Source organism: Apium graveolens, unplaced genomic scaffold, assembly GCF_009905375.1.
Source record: "Apium graveolens cultivar Ventura unplaced genomic scaffold, ASM990537v1 ctg6609, whole genome shotgun sequence".
In the NCBI taxonomy this organism is placed as follows: domain Eukaryota; kingdom Viridiplantae; phylum Streptophyta; class Magnoliopsida; order Apiales; family Apiaceae; genus Apium; species Apium graveolens.
In genome coordinates this window covers 6,446-25,042 of record NW_027419631.1, presented here as the reverse complement: position 1 = coordinate 25,042, position 18,597 = coordinate 6,446, and the positions used below count along the sequence as shown (strand labels likewise).

The window sequence follows — 18,597 nt, the reverse complement described above, 5'->3', positions numbered from 1 at the left end:
GAGTTTAGTCTGGACAGTCCACAATCACAAGAATCTAAAGAGCACAACAGTGACGAAGTGTGTCTTTAAATCTCTTTGAATTCAGTAATGGGAATTACTAGTCCGAAAACAATGAAGCTTAAGGGACGATCAATGGTAAGCCGGTGGTAGTTATGATTGATCCCGGGGCTACACATAATTTTGTGTCCCTCGATGCGGTGGAAGTTCTAGGTCTCACTTTAACTCCAACTAAAATTTTTGGGGTTTCCTTGGGAACTGGGGAGGCAGTGCTAGGAAGGGAGAGTGTTGTTCAGTAGTTTTACAACTTCAACTTCAGGGAATCACTATAGTGGAAAATTCCTTACCATTATCCTTAGGCAATTCCGATGTGATACTAGGCATACAGTGGTTGGAAAAATTGGGAACCATGTCAACTAATTGGAAAACACAAACGATGAAATTTCCATTAGGCAACGAAACGGTAATATTAAAGGGCGATCCCTCGTTAGGCAGAACGGAGATTCCACTGAAAGCCATGATTCGACAGTAAAAAAAAGAGAAGGGGGTGATAGGGATAAATAAATTATGATTGTATAATTAACTACTGCATTAATTGTACCAGCTGTGGGCTGCTAGGCCCAATAAAAAGATATATGATACTCAGACCAGAAAGGTTAAGCCTGATGGACCAGATCAGGCCTGATGGAATAAAAAAGGCCCAAAAGCCCTGATTATTAATTAATTTCGTAATTAATTAATAAGGGACAAATCAGATGTTGAAAGAGTCCCGATAAGGATATAAATTCTTGGAGATTAGCCTCAAGGGGACCTAAAAGGATAAGGAATCAGTTTCCTACTACCTAGGACTCCAAAGTCCATTCTAATTATGAGACTTGCCCACCAAGTCTCCTATACCAAGTCCAATTCAAGGACTCCCAACATCTATATAAGGGGTCTCACCCCCACCAATCAGAACTACGTTTTTTTGGCTTGATTCTCTAATTCACAGAGATACGTAGGCATCTCGTAAAGGCAGATTGAGTCACGAAACACGAGAGCAGCCATTAAAGGCCTTGAGCTCCCGAATCTTAGTAATAAATACAGCAAATAATAACCTTAGCTTTTTATCCATAACATTTGGCGCCGTCTGTGGGAAAGCAACAACAACCATGGCGAGAACACGGAGAACAATTGGAGCTCTAGAGGAAGGAACACCATCAGAGACAACCCAGGTGATTTCATCAACCGTGGAGGTTCCTCCCCATTCAACTTATGCATCTACTCAGGGGGAAGCCCAGACAGGGGCAACTCAACCTCAGCCACAAGGGACAACTCCCCCGACTATTCAAGGTACGAATCCTCAAGTTCAACAAGTACATATACCTGTGAATTCTCGACCCGTCGGGTATGAATATTCAACTGTTGTTACTACTAACCCCCTTATGGGATGCCCCTTCACCCTGAGGTTGGAGGAAGCGGATATGCTGGGCGAAGCGAAGCACGAGGGCGGTCGCCCCCCTATATACGAGGTTTGGATCCTATCCCCGAGGATCGGGAATTTTCTGGTCCATACACTGAGAGAGACTCCGAATCTTCGGATGATGAAGTGGCCCCGAGAAGGAGGCGTCCTGGAAAAGAGCCAATGGCCGATGGAAGGCAACGCCCCCAAAGCACCCCAGGGGCGAATCCCCAAGAAGTGCAGGAAAGGATCAGGGCTCATGAGGCTGAAATCCAAAGGCTGAGGCGTGATTTGGAGGCTCACCAAGCCACCAGACCCCACATACCTCCTAGGGGGAGAAATCCTCCTCCTATCATAGACCTGAATGGTCCGGTAAGAAGGGCTGCAGTCCCAAGAACTGATCCAAGCAATCTCCTTCCCCTTGGAGATCCTGATGATCCAACTCCACCCTTCACAGAAGAGATAATGAATGCCCATATCTCAAGGAAATTCAAGATGCCCACTATCAAAGCCTATGATGGCACGGGAGACCCCGCTAATCATGTTAGGACATTCTCTAATGCACTGCTGCTGCAACCCGTGAATGATGCTATAAAATGTCGGGCCTTCCCTCAAACCCTGTCGGGTATGGCTCAAAGATGGTACAGTCGCCTACCCCCAAATTGTATTGGATCGTTCAGAGAATTAAGTCAGGCTTTTATTAAGCAATTCATCAGTGGAAGAGTCCATGAGAAAAGTTCAGCATCTCTTATGAGTCTTGTGCAGGGAGCTAAGGAATCCTTAAGAGATTACCTGAATCGTTTTACAAAGGAGGCTTTAAAAGTCCCAGACCTTGATGATAAGGTAGCCATGATAGCACTGCAACAAGGAACTAGGGATGAGTTTTTCAAGATGTCTTTGGCCAAACGACCCCCTGAGAGCATGTTGCAGCTCCAAGAGAGGGCAGGGAAGTATATCAAGGTTGAAGAAAGTATGAGGAAGACCGTAGTAAGTAATGAGCCCACTGGAGGCAAGAAACGAAAAACTGATTTGGAGTATATCGCTAAGGACAAATATCCTAGAACCGAACAAAACCCTGATTCAACCCCCAAGAAGGGAGGACCTGGGCAAAAGTTCACTGAATACGCTAAGCTGAATGCTCCCAGAAGTCAGATTTTGATGGAGATTGAGAAAGACAGAGATATTCGCTGGCCTAAGCCCTTGAAGGTTGATCCCGCCAAGCTAGATAAGGGCAAGTATTGCAGGTTTCACAAAGATGTTGGCCATGACACCGATGAGTGTAGGCAGTTGAAAGATGAAATTGAGTTTTTGATTCGAAAAGGAAGATTGAACAAGTATACTGGAGATGGAGGAGACAGAAATAATAATGGAAGGAAGAACTTTGAAGATCGTAGGAGGGACCAAGATGATCAGGGGCGGAATCCCCAACCTAGAGGACCAGTTATAAACACCATTTATGGAGGGCCGAGACCTCGGGGGCCTGTGATAAACACGATCTTTGGAGGTCCAACTGCTGCTGGATTGTCCAAAAATTCCAAAAAGGCATATACTAGAGAGGTTATGCATATTGTTGGAGAAGCCCCGAAGAGGGCCAGGACAGAAGTAACATTGGCTTTTGATGATTCCGACCTAGAGGGTGTGAAGTTTCCCCATGACGACCCGCTGGTCATAACACCGATAATAGGAAATAGCCCGGTTAAGAGGGTCCTTGTGGATAATGGTGCTTCTGTGGATATCTTGCTCCACGACACCTTTCTAAGGATGGGATATAACGACTCCCAGTTGACACCGACCGACATGCCGATATATGGATTTGCTGGAGTAGAATGTCCTGTGGAAGGGATAATTAAATTGCCAACCACCATAGGTACGGAGCCAAGGCAAGCAACGCAGATGCTGGATTTCGTGGTGGTAAAGGCTAGTTCAACTTATAATGCTATCATGGGGAGAACAGGGATACATGCCTTCAAGGCAGTCCCCTCTTCCTACCATTCAGTCATGAAGTTTCCCACCCGAAACGGGATTGGAGAAGAGAGAGGAGATCAAAAAATGGCTAGAAGCTGTTATGTGGCCTCTTTGAGGGCAGATGGAGTCGGGGGGCAGGTTCTTCCTATTGAAGATATGGATGTTCGAGAAAATGATGAGAATAGAGGAAGGCCAGCAGAAGAATTGGTTTCGGTTCCTTTAGATCCCAAGAATCCTGAGAGGATGACTTTCATTGGAGCCACATTAGAGGAGCCCCTTAGAGGGAAGTTAGTGAAATTTTTGCAAGAAAATAGTGATGTGTTTGCATGGTCAGCAGCTGATATGCCAGGCATAGACCCGGAGTTAATTACTCACAAGCTAAACGTGAATCCAAGCCGGAAGACAGTGAAACAAAAGAAAAGAAATTTTGCCCCGGAAAGACAAGAGGCTATAAGGCAGGAAGTGGAAAAGCTCTTAGAGGCTGGTTTCATTGAGGAGATTCAATTTCCGGAGTGGTTAGCAAACCCTGTAATGGTGAAGAAGGCCAATGGAAAGTGGAGGATGTGTATAGACTTCACCGATCTGAATGATGCATGCCCCAAAGACTGTTTTCCGCTGCCTAGAATTGATACTTTGATTGATGCCACCGCTGGACATGAGATGCTGAGTTTCATGGATGGGTTTAGCGGATACAACCAGATCAAAATGCATAAGGATGACATTCCAAAGGTATCATTTATCACTGACTTTGGTGTTTATTGTTATCTTGTTATGGCGTTTGGTCTCAAGAATGCAGGAGCCACCTATCAAAGGTTGGTGAATAGAATTTTTAAGGATCTTATTGGTAAGACTATGGAAGTCTATGTTGATGACATGTTAGTCAAGAGTTTAGTAAAGACTGATCATATAGCCCATTTAAGGGAAGCTTTTGAGGTCCTGAGGTACCACAAGATGATGTTGAATCCTACGAAGTGTGCTTTCGGAGTAGGATTTGGAAAATTTTTGGGACTGATGGTCTCAAAGAGGGGAATTGAGGCTAACCCGGATAAGATAAAGGCGATCCTGGACATGGAACCACCAAAAACTGTTAAGGATGTTCAGAAGCTTACAGGAAGGGTTGCTGCGTTAGGACGATTCATCTCCAAGTCAGGAGACAAGTGCTTGTCATTTTTCAAGTCACTAAAGAACATCAAAGACTTTGTATGGAGTGAGGAAAATCAGAAGGCATTTGAAGAGTTAAAAAAGTATATGGGCCAGGCCCCGTTGTTGGCCAAGCCAGTTCTGAATGAAGTTTTATTCTTGTACTTGGCTGTTTCAGAGAGCGCCTTGAGCGCGGTGTTGGTTAAGGAGGAACTGAAAGTCCAGAAACCTGTATACTATGTCAGCAAAATTTTGCATGGTGCTGAGTTGAATTATTCAGCCATTGAGAAATTCGCTTTAGCCTTGGTAATGGCTTCAAGAAAGCTGCGTCCTTATTTTCAAGCTCACCAAATTGAAGTGCTAACAAATCAGCCACTGAGAAATATCATTCACAGTCCCAAGGCAAGTGGGAGACTGATTAAGTGGACAATAGAGTTGGGAGAGTTCGATCTCAAGTATAAGCCACGTACGGCCATAAAAGCCCAGACACTAGCTGACTTCGTGGTGGAATGTACCATACCCAACCAAGAAGTCGGGGGGCAGGAAGATACCATACCTCAAGACAAGGGAGTCGACAATGGGGACAGGGAGAAGAATGACAAGGAGAAAGAATATTGGGTTCTCTATTTTGATGGAGCATCAAAAACAAATTCCAGTGGAGCAGGGTTGGTTTTGCAAAGCCCTGGTGGGTTCTTAATTGAGTATGCTATGAAGCTAGATTTTCCAACCACAAACAATGAGGCAGAGTATGAAGCCCTGATAGCTGGCCTTGGTCTAGCTGGGACACTTAGAGTCAAAAACTTAAAGGTCCGTGGAGACTCGAAGCTGATCATATCCCAGGTAAAGGGAGAATTTGAGGCAAGGGATGATACGATGGCTAAGTATGTCCGCCTAGTAAGGGCTGTGATGACCCAATTTAATGAGTGCCATGTTGAACACATTCCAAGGGAAGAAAATGTTAAGGCAGATGCGCTATCAAAATTCGCTTCATCTGAGATTGAAGAAAGTTCAGGAAGTGTGTACTTCCGTGTTTTGAAGACACGAAGCATAGATGTTAAGCTGCTGGCTCCCATAGGCTTGGGGACGTCATGGATTGATCCCATCAAGGCTCACATTCAGACCGGTTGGTTGCCAAGTGATGCAACTGAAGCACGGAAGTTAACTGTTCGGGCACTAAGGTACTCTTTGATAGATGGGATTCTTTACAAAAGATCTTTCGTGGTTCCCTACTTGAGGTGTCTCAGGCCCGATGAGGCACGCTTGGCTCTTGAAGAAGTGCATGAAGGTATTTGTGGACAACACTTGGGGGGCAGGGCCTTGGCTCATAAGATAACTCGTTTAGGCTTTTATTGGCCAGAAATGATGGCTGATGCCAAAGAATATGTGAAGAAGTGTGATCGCTGTCAGAAGCATGCACCAGTTGTTAGACAACCCCCCGAGATGCTGACCTCTATCAACTCGCCTATTCCCTTTGCCATGTGGGGGATGGATATTCTAGGGCCTTTTCCTATGGCCACGGCACAAAGGAAATTTCTGATTGTAGCCATTGATTATTTCACCAAGTGGATCGAAGCCAAACCCTTGGCCAAAATCACAACTAAGCAGGTTGCACGATTCCTGTGGGAAAACATTATGTGCCGATATGGAATTCCCCGTATCCTCGTCACTGACAATGGAGCACAATTCAACAATGAGGAATTCAAGAAGTATTGTGAAGAAAATGAAATTGAATTACGATTCACCTCTGTGGCTCACCCGCAAGCCAATGGGCAAGCAGAGGTAGCAAATCGGATAATCCTGGATGGACTAAAGAAGAGGATCGAGAAGTCAAGAAATAATTGGGTGGATGAGATACTTCCCATATTATGGGCCTATAGGACTACCTGTAGAGTCACGACAGGAGCAACTCCTTTCATGTTGGCATATGGGGCAGAAGCAGTAGTTCCCGTAGAGATATCACATTCCTCTCCAAGGATTCAGGCTTTCAACGCAGAAGAAAATGAGGAAGGGCAGAGGTTAGCCCTGGATCTGATCGATGAAGTGCGAGATAAGGCACATGCAAAGATAGTAGAATATCAGAAAAAGGCTTCATTCTACTACAACCTAAGGGTTAAAGAAAGGTTTTTTAAACAAGGCGATCTAGTCTTGAGGAAGATAGAAGCATCTGGTGTAGGACAAAAAGGGAAGCTTGCCCCGAATTGGGAAGGGCCGTACAGAGTCAAGAGTGTTCAAGGTAGAGGAACCTACAAGCTAGAGACTATGGATGGATTTGAAGTCCCGAGAACTTGGCATGCACAAAACCTGAAGGTTTACTATGTGTAGGGCAGCCGGATACGATTCTCTCTCGTCAGGATGGCGAGTAGGTTGAAAAGCACCTTGAAGCTTTGCTTGCTTAGGATTTACATGTTTTAGTTTTATTACGAAGTTTATTATTACTTGTGTAAGGGACGAATCCCAGATAATTTTACAAAATTCATGAGTTCTTCAAAGTATGTTTGTGGCCTAACAAATAAAAATCAAATGCATGGATGCAAGCATAGAAGGTGATAAATGAAATAGATCTGATAGATATTACAAAAATTCGATAAATAAAGTCTCGAAAATAGGATAAAAAACAACAAGCCACGCAGGGCTGAAAAAGCTCTAAGGAGCTGAAGTACCCTCGGCATCCATATCATCGTCCTCTCCGCTCTCGCTGGATGTCTCTGTCGTCTCGGAGGAGGAAGAGCTATCGTCCTCAGCTGGTCTGGAAGAAGACTCGGGAGGAGGAAGGAGTGGATCCTGAGAAACATGATCCGAGACAACTACTCGGGTACGAAACCTCTGTAGCAAAGCCTCGTCATCAGGGCAGACATAGTCCGTCGGGTTAATATCAGGACAAGCCTCGTTCACGGTCCCAAGGGCCGTGTCCCAACCAGTCCTAAAAAACCCGGGAAAGACTGAATCATCCCTAATCCTCATGGATTGGGCAAACTCCTCCGAGTCCAGATAGTTGTCTATAGCTTTATCCTTCTCCGCCCGAAGTACCACTAGCTCGGCGTTGGACTCTCCGAGTTCTTCTTCCTTGCGCTTGAGCTTCTTCTCCAGGGTAGCATACTTCTTCTGTTGCCTCCTGAGGGCATTGTCGGCCTTATCAGAAGCCCGCTTCCATGACTCGGCTTGCCTCACGGCGCCTTGAAAATAGGCGTTAGACTGAAACAAAGCAATCAACGAAGTATAAGGCAAGAAAATGCTACAAGAATGAAAGATAAAAGAGAGAAGGCATACCGAAGCCATAGATTGGGCTCCCATGAGCTTAATCCTCTCAAGGTCAGGGGTGGCCACCACATCAGTAAAGTCCTTTGGAGTCACGCTATGGTAGGACCAATCCCAAGCATGTTTCGTGGAACCAACCACGGTGTCCCCTCGACGGAATCCCCAGAGAGGCTGGAAGGCGCCTGTGGCAGTAGCAGTAGGGGCAGCAGCAGTGATAGGAGCACTATGGCCCCCAACTCCTTCAGTTGAAGCCTCCCCCATAGGCTCTTTGTGCTTCTTCAAAAAGATAGGCTCCGTGGCCTTTCCCCGGGTGTCTAGGCCTGCGAGCCGAGCTTTCTTCATCCTAGCTGTTTCCTCAACCAAGGGAACATTGTCCTCATTAATCTCCTTAGCAGCTGAAACAAAGCAAAGGACAAAATAAGTGACGTTAATAATGCATGAAATGAAGTAAAATTGAGAAGGGAAGAAAAATACCCTGTTGAGAAACAGAGGATAGTCCCACATGAATCAGGGAAAACTCCTCTAAGAGAGTCCAGCTGGTGGTGGTGCCATCATCCTGAGTAAGCCCATTATAAATAATAGTTTCTTCAGGAGTTAAGTGAATGGATTTGAGGCTACCATCACTGACCTTCCCGAAGGAAGATCGAAAAAGTGTGCCCCAGTCACCATTCTCCCAACGTAACCCAACAAAACTATTCCTCCAATTTTGATTATTATCAGGAATAGAGGCGCTGTTAAAGATATGTTTGCTTTTGGGCCTTTGCTTGACATAGACCCAGCCGCAGATATTGGAAGAACTATTATAACACTGAAAGACCTTCCTAAAAACGGCTACAGAAAGAGGAAAGCCCTCCCTAAGACAACAAACCATAAAACATAGAATATTCCTCCAGGCGTTTGGAGGAAGCTGACATGGGTTAATTTGTAGATCAGCCAAAAGATGAGGAATAAAAGGATGGAAAGGAAACCTAAGCCCAGCATTAAGGGCATCTGTGTAAATGAAAAGAGTGTCGGGTCTCCAGTGGCAAGTACGGTCACCACCAGAGACTGGAACTAATCTAAAAGGAGGAAGGACGTTATAACGAGCATTTAGTTTATTGAAATCAATGTTGTGCCAAGTGTTACAATGATTAAAAGAATCGAGATGTGCAGTAGAGGGATATTCATCCCCCCTAGTGTTAATCATATCGATTAAAGACATGTACGAAGAACGGATCTCGATATCCTTACCTCGTTTTGAAGCTGAGGCAATCTTCGCCGCTCTCTCGGAATTCTTGTCAGCCATTAGTAAAGCCTAGAAAACCTGAAAGTCTTGAAGGGAGGAGTGGCCAAAAAAAAAAACTAAAGGAAGAGAAGAGGGAGAAATTTGTAGGAGGAGTGGAGAAGTGAAATGAGAGGTGTGAGGAAACACACCCTCATCCCACCTTTTTATAGCCAAGAAGAAGGGGATTTGGGCCTCAAAAAAGCCCATTTGAGCCCAAAAATAAGAAGGTTCTGGAATTATCCAGAAAATCCCTGGAAAAATTAAGAGAAATTTGAATTTTTTTGAAGAATCTGGAAGAATCCAGAATAACCTTAGAAGAATTTGGAATTTGGGCTCAGAAATGAGGCCCAATTCTAGAAAAATCTTGAAAAACCCAAGGCCCAGTACCAAGGCCCAAATACAAAAAGCCCTATTTGAGGCCCAAAATAATTTTTTCAGGCCCAGGATTAATAAAGATAGTGGGCCCCAAGGTCAGCCCAATAAAACCAGCCCAGAAAAGGGCCCAATTAGTTAAAAATACAAAACCCAGTTGAAATGGGCCCAGGTTATAAACCAAAAAAGGGGATGGCCCAAAAGAATACAGCCCAGGTTTAAGGGCCCAAATCCAAATTACAGAAATATATGCAAGAAGTTAATTCAAGACCAATTCGACCAGGAAACACAAAGGAATCCTGATCGAAGCTCCTGAGGTCGAAATCTTGTCGATCAGGGCTGAAAAATAAGCTTAATTCGACCTGAATTAAGACTCATTCGACTAGAAATCAAGACAAGATCCTGGTCGAATGGATCCTGCCCGAACTTACGTCGATCTGGGCAACAAAAGGTGGCTAATTCGGTCAAAGCAAGGAATTCCGACCCAAAATCCTGACCGAAAATTCTCTGCTCGAATATATATAAAAAAAAAAAAAATTAGGAAGAAATCCTGGCCGAAATTCGACCAAGATTCCTGATCGAAACCATCCTACCCGAAATCCTGTCGACCAGGGCAATATGGAGGTTAATTCGACCAGGATCCTGGTCGAATGGATTCCTGGTCGAAATCTGCATAAAAAAAAAAAAAAAAAAAAAGAGAAAAAGAAAAAGAAAAAAAAAAAAAAAAAAAAAGGGAGGGAAAAAATCCTGGAAAATTACAGAAAAATAAGGAAATTCCTTAAATAATTTCTGAAAAATACTAATATTTTCAGAAAATTAGGGGAAAATCCAGAAATTAAGGATAAATCCCAGAAAATTAGGGAAAAATCCAGAAAATTAAGGAAAAATCCCAGAAAATTAGGGAAAATCCAGAAAATTAAGGATAAATCCCAGGAAATTAGGGAAAAATCCAGAAATTAAGGATAAATCCCATGAAATTAGGGAAAAATCCAGAAAATAAGGGAAAAATTCCTGGAAATTAAGATAATTCCTGAATAAAAGGAAAAATTCATTGTAAATGTGTAGGTCGCTCCACACTTTACGGAAAAACGAAACCCTGTAAGGGAACGAATAGACTTAACTTCTGCGAAACCTAATCAATGTTTCCCAAAAGTTGGGGGGCAAATTATAGGGATAAATAAATTATGATTGTATAATTAAATACTGCATTAATTGTACCAGCTGTGGGCTGCTAGGCCCAATAAAAAGATATATGATACTCAGACCAGAAAGGTTAAGCCTGATGGACCAGATCAGGCTTTATGGAATAAAAAAGGCCCAAAAGCCCTGATTATTAATTAATTTCGTAATTAATTAATAAGGGACAAATCAGATGTTGAAAAGAGTCCCGATAAGGATATAAATTCTTGGAGATTAGCCTCAAGGGGACCTAAAAGGATAAGGAATCAGTTTCCTACTACCTAGGACTCCAAAGTCCATTCTAATTATGAGACTTGCCCACCAAGTCTCCTATACCAAGTCCAATTCAAGGACTCCCAACATCTATATAAGGGGTCTCACCCCCACCAATCAGAACTACGTTTTTTGGCTTGATTCTCTAATTCACAGAGATACGTAGGCATCTCGTAAAGGCAGATTGAGTCACGAAACACGAGAGCAGCCATTAAAGGCCTTGAGCTCCCGAATCTTAGTAATAAATACAGCAAATAATAACCTTAGCTTTTTATCCATAACAGGGGGCTTCCTTATGGAATTAAATATGATCTCCAGATTGGACAACAATGAGTGCAATAATGGAACTCTTCCGGTAGCAGGGGAACCTGTGTTACAAAAATACCAACAAGTGTTCGACATACCAAGTAGACTTCCACCTAAACGAACCCAGGAGCACTGCATAGTACTGAAAGAAGGGGTTGACCCGGTAAACGTGCGTCCCTATCATTACCCACAGGTACAAGAGGACGAAATTGAGCATTTAATCAAGAATATGCTACTGGAAGGGATAATTCAGGTCTCAAACAGTCCATTCTCAAGCCCGGTGTTGTTGATTACAAAGAAAAATGGCTCGTGGAGATTTTGTGTTGACTACCGGGCACTTAATAAGGTCACCATCCCGAATAAATTTCCTATTTCCATCATTGACGAGTTGTTAGACGAGCTCCATGGATCACGGGTTTACTCCAAAATTGATCTCAAATCCGGGTATCACCAAATTAGAATGAAGGCAAAGGATACACCAAAAACGGCATTTCCCATGAAGGACTCTACGAATTCTTGGTGATGTCATTCGGGTTAACCAATGCCCCTGCAACTTTTCAAGGAACAATGAATGAGACATTCAAGCCTTTACTTCGCAAGTGCGTGCTAGTATTTTTTGACAACATTTTAATTTATAGCCCGAGTGAGCAAGACCATTTTAATTTGAGCATGTGAAATTGGTGTTAGAAATTCTGCAGCAAAACTCCTTTTACGCGAATGGGAAGAAATGTAAATTTGGGAAGGATAAAATCGCGTATTTGGGGCATGTTATCTCTCATGAAGGCGTGGCGGTAGATAATGAAAAAATCCAAGCTATGTTGAGTTGGCATGTACCGGGCAGCCTTAAGGAGTTAAAGGGTTTTTTGGGACTTACCAGATAATATCGGAAGTTCATACAGGGTTACGCCAATATTGCCTTGCCATTGACAGAACAACTAAAGAAAGATAATTTCAGTTGGTGTACTGCTGCCACACAAGCCTTCGAAAATCTGAAAGCCGCAATGGTGTCGACTCCGGTGTTATCAATACCGAACTTTTCGATCCCATTTACTGTTGAGGCTGATGCCTCGAGGTTTGGCATGGGGGCTGTCCTTATGCAAAAAAAACATCCCATAGCCTTCTTTAGTGAAGTCCTTGGTCCGAGAGCTCGAATGAGATCAATTTATGAAAAAAAACTCATGACAATTGTTTTGGCGGTTAAAAAATGGAGACATTTTTTGTTGAGTCGGAAGTTTGAGATTTGCAACGACCGGCAAAGTTTGAAATTTTTAATGGAACAACGGGAGGTAGGTTCGGAGTATCAACGTTGAGAAAGCAAGCTTATGGGGTATAATTTTGATATTCGATATAAACCCGGGGTTGTAAATAGAGTCGCTGATGCTCTCCCTCGGGAATAGGGCTGAGCAAAACCCAACCGAAACCGAAAAACCGAACCGAACCGTGCTAATTCGGTTCGGTTCGGTCCTATTTTTTTCAGAAATTCGGTCTATTCGGTCCGGACCGAATAGACCGAAATAAAATTCGGTTCGGTTCTTTTAACAAATATTTCGGTCCGGACCGAATAGACCGAATAGACCAAATGATAAATGCTATATTTTCATATTATAAACATTTTACATATATCTTAAAAATTATAATCATAATTTTTAATTTTTAATTATATTCATGAACTATTAGAACTCTACATAGCACAATACTTTAATTATATTTTAAATTTTATAATTTATGATTTAATTTTTAATGCAATTTTCTTTTTGAAAATTTTTTCGGTCTATTCGGTCCAAAACCGGACCGAACCAAATTATTTCGGTTCGGTCCGGTCCATAATATAACTTCGGTCCGGTTCGGTCCAAGAAAAAATGACTATTCGGTTTTTCGGTCTATTCGGTTCGGTCCGGTTTTGGACCGAACCGACCGAATGCTCAGCCCTACTCGGGAATTTGTAGGCATGACGGAGTTGGGGACTGGTTTCGGTTTGTGGGTTAGAATGGGAGAAAATATAGCAACTCATTGAAGCTGACAAGCAGCTCAACCAGCTCCGAAAATGTATTGAAGCAGGGCAGACACCTCCACAAGGATATACCCTCGAACATAGGGTGCTACGATATAAGGGACGTATAGTGGTGCCTTAGAAATCAGTGCTGGTAGATTACCTGTTAAAAGAATACCATGACTCTCCCACGGGTGGCCATTCAGGCGAGTTTAAAACGTATCAAAGAATGGCCAGGAGTGGTTCTGGACTGGAATGCACATTACAATAGCGAAGTATGTACAAGCCTGTCAAGTTTGCCCCAAATTTTCCAACATAAAACATCTTCGCTTACACCGGCTGGATTATTGCAACCCCTCCCCATTACGAGTCGTGTGTGGGAAGATACTTCATTAGATTTCGTTGAAGGTTTGCCAAGATCCAAAGGGATCGATAGTATACAGTGTTAGTTGTCGTGGACAGATTAACGAAATATGGGCACTTTATTGGTCTTAAACATCCGTTTACCGCCCCATCTGTAGCTGAGATTTTTACAAAGGAAATTGTTCGATTACATGGCTACCCTTCCACCATAGTCTCAGATCGAGATAGAATTTTCATGAGTTTATTCTGGCGAGAGATATTCCGAGTTCGGGGCTCGTTGCTTCATTGCAGCACTGCCTATCATCCGCAATCGGACGGGCAACCTGAAGTGGTCAATAAGACATTGGAAAACTACCTTCGATGTTTCATCAATGGGCAACCAAAAAACTGGGCAGACTGGCTCCATTGGGCAGAATACTGGTATAATACTGATGTGCATACATCTATTTAATACTCTCCGTTTCAAGCCTTGTATGGCAGCAGTGGGAACCTGGGAAGACAGCAGTGGCATCACTAGAGGAACAACTAATAGAGCGTGATGCACTATTAGATGATTTAAAAGGGCACCTCAGTAAAGCCCAGCAACGTATGAAGGTTCAAGAAGATGCTAAACGAAGGGAACTGGAGTTTTAAGCGGGGGAATTGGTGTTCTTAACTATATCCTTATCGACAGCGGTCTTAGCTCACCGAAGCCACAACAAACTTGCTCCACGCTATTATGGGCCATTTCTAGTGATTCAACGAATTGGACAAGTCGCATACAAATTAGAGCTTCCAGCATCGTCTAAAATACACAATGTGTTTCACATCTCACAACTTAAGAAATGTGTTGGTACAGTCCCAGCAACATCAACTATTCTTCCGCACTTGACTGCAGATTTGGTTATGGAAGGTGAACCTGAAATGGTCATAGGTGTGCGCCAGGGCCCAGGAAAAGAACAAGGAAGAGAGGTGTTGCTTAAGTGGAAAGACATGCCGCAATGGGAAGCCACCTGGGAGGATGTTGACTTGGTGCAGCAGAGGTTTCCTGCATTCCGCCTTGAGGACAAGGTTGAAGTTTGGGTCCGGGGTAATGCAATAAACCAACACCAGACCCCTGTGTTGTGGACTTATGCTAGAAAAGGGAGGAAGGGCAAAACTGTCCAACAAGATATGAGTAAGGGTAATTTAGGAAAAGAGCTACAGGAGCTGGAGTTATAGGAGCAAAGGGGGAGAAATTAGGTATCCAGACATTAGTATTGAGTATTACTTACTTGGGAGAGCTCCAACCTCTCGAGCGTTGGAAGGCGAGGTCTAGTAGAGTCGCTTGCAATTTGCTAGATCGAGTCATATTTGCTACTTATTAACTTAATAGAAGCATCTGTTCTCAGTATTCCTTGTTCGATTGAATTATTGTGCATTAATCAGATTTAGATTCATCCAGTCTATGGCAGAATGATTAGTAGTAACAAAGATGATCTATGTTACCCGGACTCGGGTATGGGTGTCAGACACGGGTTCGTATCCAAGTGTCGGACTCGGTAATATTCTGAAAAATTTACATGTTTTCTGCCTAAAATAAGTGTCCAAGTGTCTATATCCATGTCCGAGTGTCGAGTGTCCGACACGGGTAATCGAAGCAAGATGAAGAGTCCGGGTAACTAAGAAGATGATCCAAATTAAAAATTTCAAAAATAAACAGACTATGTAAGTTGGTCACAATTGTAGTAACCATTCAATACAGGCACTAAATTAGGCATTGTATCTATATATATATATATGTATATATATATATATATAACCTTTTGTTAAATTTTAATATTCAAGTGATTGCTTTATGGCTTCCCTTCCATCACAAATAGAAATCATCTACTGCAAAATGTTTCATTTGGTCAATCACATGCAAGATGCCAAGACTATGCTCATTCATAAGTCCTGACTCTAATGTCAGTATATAGCCCATAATACCCAATATTTAACTGTTCATACCTCTGAAAACATCTAGGATGTAACTATCTTAACTATTAGGTAGGAAGTTTCAAATTATAAACGGGATTGAAAATTACGACAACTGAAGCAAAATTGAGACAAACCGAATGATTGAGAAAGCCTGCAACAGGAACTAAGCACGTTTGAAATCTTTCATCAGGGAACACAACTTTCATGCTGTTAGAATACCACAGCTCACACGCCCATAAGAAGTGTTCCCATGTGTATAAGTCTGGAGGAAATATATCAGGATGATCATGGTAAAGTGCAGGAAATAACTCGTCATATTGAGAGCGCAAGTGCTGCGAAAATATAAATGCACAAATATATAAGATAGCGAATTGGTAATCCTTTGATTCAAGATAAGATAGTCAAAATTATCTAGGCTAAAGATAGTAATCCGTTCTTTTATCCTCTCCTCAAGATCATGAATGTCACAAGAATACAGTTGTTATAAAGTACTAAGAATAATAACCAAGTACAGTTTATGACCAAGGGAATCCACTTATTTTATATACATAGCGCTTCAAGCCACACAATTTTTTTGAGGCTTTGACCTTAGTTTTATAAAGAGAGGAGAATGATACTTTATCTAGGATTCCAGATCCACTCAGCCCTTGTTAAAATGTAAAATTTGCACACAGTAACCACACATAACACATACCTAGATCTGGAACATTAATTTTCTACCTTAAAGTATTGTTTAAATTTTGACAAGAAAAAGGGGATTGAAAGAGTTGACTACCTCTTTAGCTTGCACTATTTCTTCTAGTAACAAGGTTCCATCTAACTCCAATAATGCATCAACTCCAAAGCTCAAGCCTGCAATTTAGAGTAGAATCACACTTTGCTTAATACAAGAAAGCCCTATTATTTCCTTTATTTTCAGGCTTTCCATCTTTTCACCTGATGCCAACGAAAACATAATAGAATAAGGAAAAAGATAGCACATGTTTCAGATAAGGTGTAGCCGTGTAGGCAGAAGCATCTATACAGAGTATTATAGAGTATGTGTTCAATTCTTTATCTTGTTACAGTTCCCTTGAATGGCTTTGAAGCATTTTGAAGGACGATAAAATAACAATAAAGTACATCATTAAAAATAATAACAAGATGCACGTATAAGGAAATTGACAACAAAATACCGACCTGTATTAAATACAGCAGGAAGTGCGTCAAAGTAGAATTTAAAATTTGAGTCACGGTTGTGCTTCTCCTTCATACTCCATAATAACAACATTGTTTCAGAGGTAATGCCTTCGAATTTTTCCAATATAGGAAACTGCAACCAGGAAAAAGGATTTATAACAAGGAATGGTCATTAAACTGTTGGAATAAAGATACTTGACATATTGATTGGATGCTTTAGGTTACATGATTCTTCTAGGATAAAGTGTACCATGTCTGATTTATGCACGGCCTCCTCCGAGATAATAACAGTAACAGGGATCTCCAAAGCAATGTCTCCTGCTTTTAGATTTTCTCTGGCTATTGCGCCCCTTCCAGCTCCTTCAACATCTATAAAGCAAATAATGTCATGGCAGTAAACATTAAAAATTAAAAAATTAGCAACTTTTCCCAACTTAACACATAATTTATCTGTAAAATTAGTTTGACGAGTTCACTGGTGAGACAACAATGTTATCACAATGAAAAACTTACAAGCAATGTCCAGCTTTGTTTGAACACCTGCACCTTCACCCCATTGTAATAAACAAGTCTCCTTATCACAGCTAACATTTTGTGCAAGTACAGTATCCTGTCTAATTTTATTCCCCAACGCATTGATCTTGTCAAGGATCATCTCGCGTAAATCTTGCAGTACATCTACCCGCAAGTGTTTAGCACTCAAGATAGAATTATCAATAAGCAACAGGACTGAGTGTAGAGCTTCCAGCTCATTCCTGGGGTTGTTAAACTTCACCAATTGAATGACATCAGTTGCATCAAAGTAAAGGTCTACCTGTAGCAACATGCATCAGCTTTTAGTATTCCAAGTAGCCAGCTCCAATAAATTTGAAGCGATTTACAGCAACAACTATAACGACAAATTAAAAATGTTGAGAGTCTAAAAGGCTGTCAGGTTAGAAACAAACATACCTCATTAAAGGTCATGATTCTTGCCTTTTGAAGCAATTGATCCAATACGGAATTCAACACGACAGCAGTATAAGGGGCTTTGAGATGTATGCATTCATCGGGACTAATACCCAGAAGTTGAAGTAGTTTCTGTAGAATGAATTATAATAAGGAAAGAGCAACTGGATATACACTTAATACGAAGGAATGTAGGGGGACTTGTAAACCTTCTTTTTGTGAAATAGGGGATCATTTTCGGATAACTTAAGAAGTAAAGAATGTCCGTCATCGTGATTAGTAGTCACATACTGCTGCTGCTGCTGCATATAAATCATCAGCATTTTCAGTCTAATGGCTCAAACTTGAATAAGGCTTGAGAGGGGGGGCTAGAGCCTAGGTTGAAATTAATTTTAAATTAATTAAGTGAATTGTATGAGTAAAGAAAAAATGCACAAGAGCCCAGCTAGCATTACTGAAGCAGTAGAGGCTGATGAAACCTTAAACTGAAAGCAGATAGTGAGTAGTATAATACAATCGTAATTAACAAAATTGGTAAAAATTAGTAGGAAACTACTGTAGAAAACAAGAGATAGAAATGAAGTGATTGGATTGGGTTGGGGGGATGTACCTGCTCATTTTCCATCTGGAGGTGGCTAAGAACCAATTAAACCCCTAACTGAAATTGGATTTCGCTGTCAACGCAGTTGAGCCAAAGCTAGGTTTAAAACCAGTCCCCTCCCCTTCTCCGGGACCTCTTTTGAAGGCTTTTTCCTGTAAATATTATAGCCTCATATTTAGACCCGGCAATTCGTTTCGTTTCGTTTCGTCAGTGTCGAATATTTTTGTGTTTCGTGTACTCGAAGGCTAAATACAAAACCGACATGTTTAGCGTTCGTGTACCTTCGTTCATGTACTTTCGTTTCATGTCTTTTCGTGTCGTAGATGTCGTGTTAATTGAATATTAATATATATTAAATATAATATTAATATAAATTAAAATATAAA

General features: G+C 41.8%; 1 protein-coding gene across 4 annotated transcripts; it reads right to left on the bottom strand.

Moving 5' to 3' along the window:
- Nucleotides 1–7,126: 7,126 nt before the first annotated feature.
- On the bottom strand, nucleotides 7,127–18,373 carry LOC141703399 (uncharacterized). 4 transcript variants are annotated; one of them, XM_074506943.1, is made up of 12 exons: nucleotides 18,221–18,335; nucleotides 18,048–18,095; nucleotides 17,820–17,958; nucleotides 17,614–17,742; nucleotides 17,176–17,476; nucleotides 16,913–17,031; nucleotides 16,663–16,795; nucleotides 16,259–16,335; nucleotides 15,618–15,815; nucleotides 8,273–8,354; nucleotides 7,811–8,193; nucleotides 7,127–7,735 (listed from the first exon to the last, which is right to left on the bottom strand). In XM_074506943.1, the coding sequence occupies exons 3-12, from the start codon at nucleotides 17,931–17,933 to the stop codon at nucleotides 7,187–7,189; spliced, it is 2,085 nt and encodes a 694-aa protein (XP_074363044.1). In that variant the 5' UTR covers nucleotides 17,934–17,958; nucleotides 18,048–18,095; nucleotides 18,221–18,335; the 3' UTR covers nucleotides 7,127–7,186. The 4 variants fall into 4 exon arrangements, with proteins under 4 accessions (XP_074363044.1, XP_074363046.1, XP_074363043.1 ...); XM_074506945.1 differs by lacking the exon at nucleotides 18,048–18,095 and having other exon boundaries at nucleotides 17,820–17,909; nucleotides 18,221–18,368; XM_074506942.1 differs by lacking the exon at nucleotides 18,048–18,095 and having other exon boundaries at nucleotides 17,820–17,985; nucleotides 18,221–18,359.
- Nucleotides 18,374–18,597: the final 224 nt, after the last annotated feature.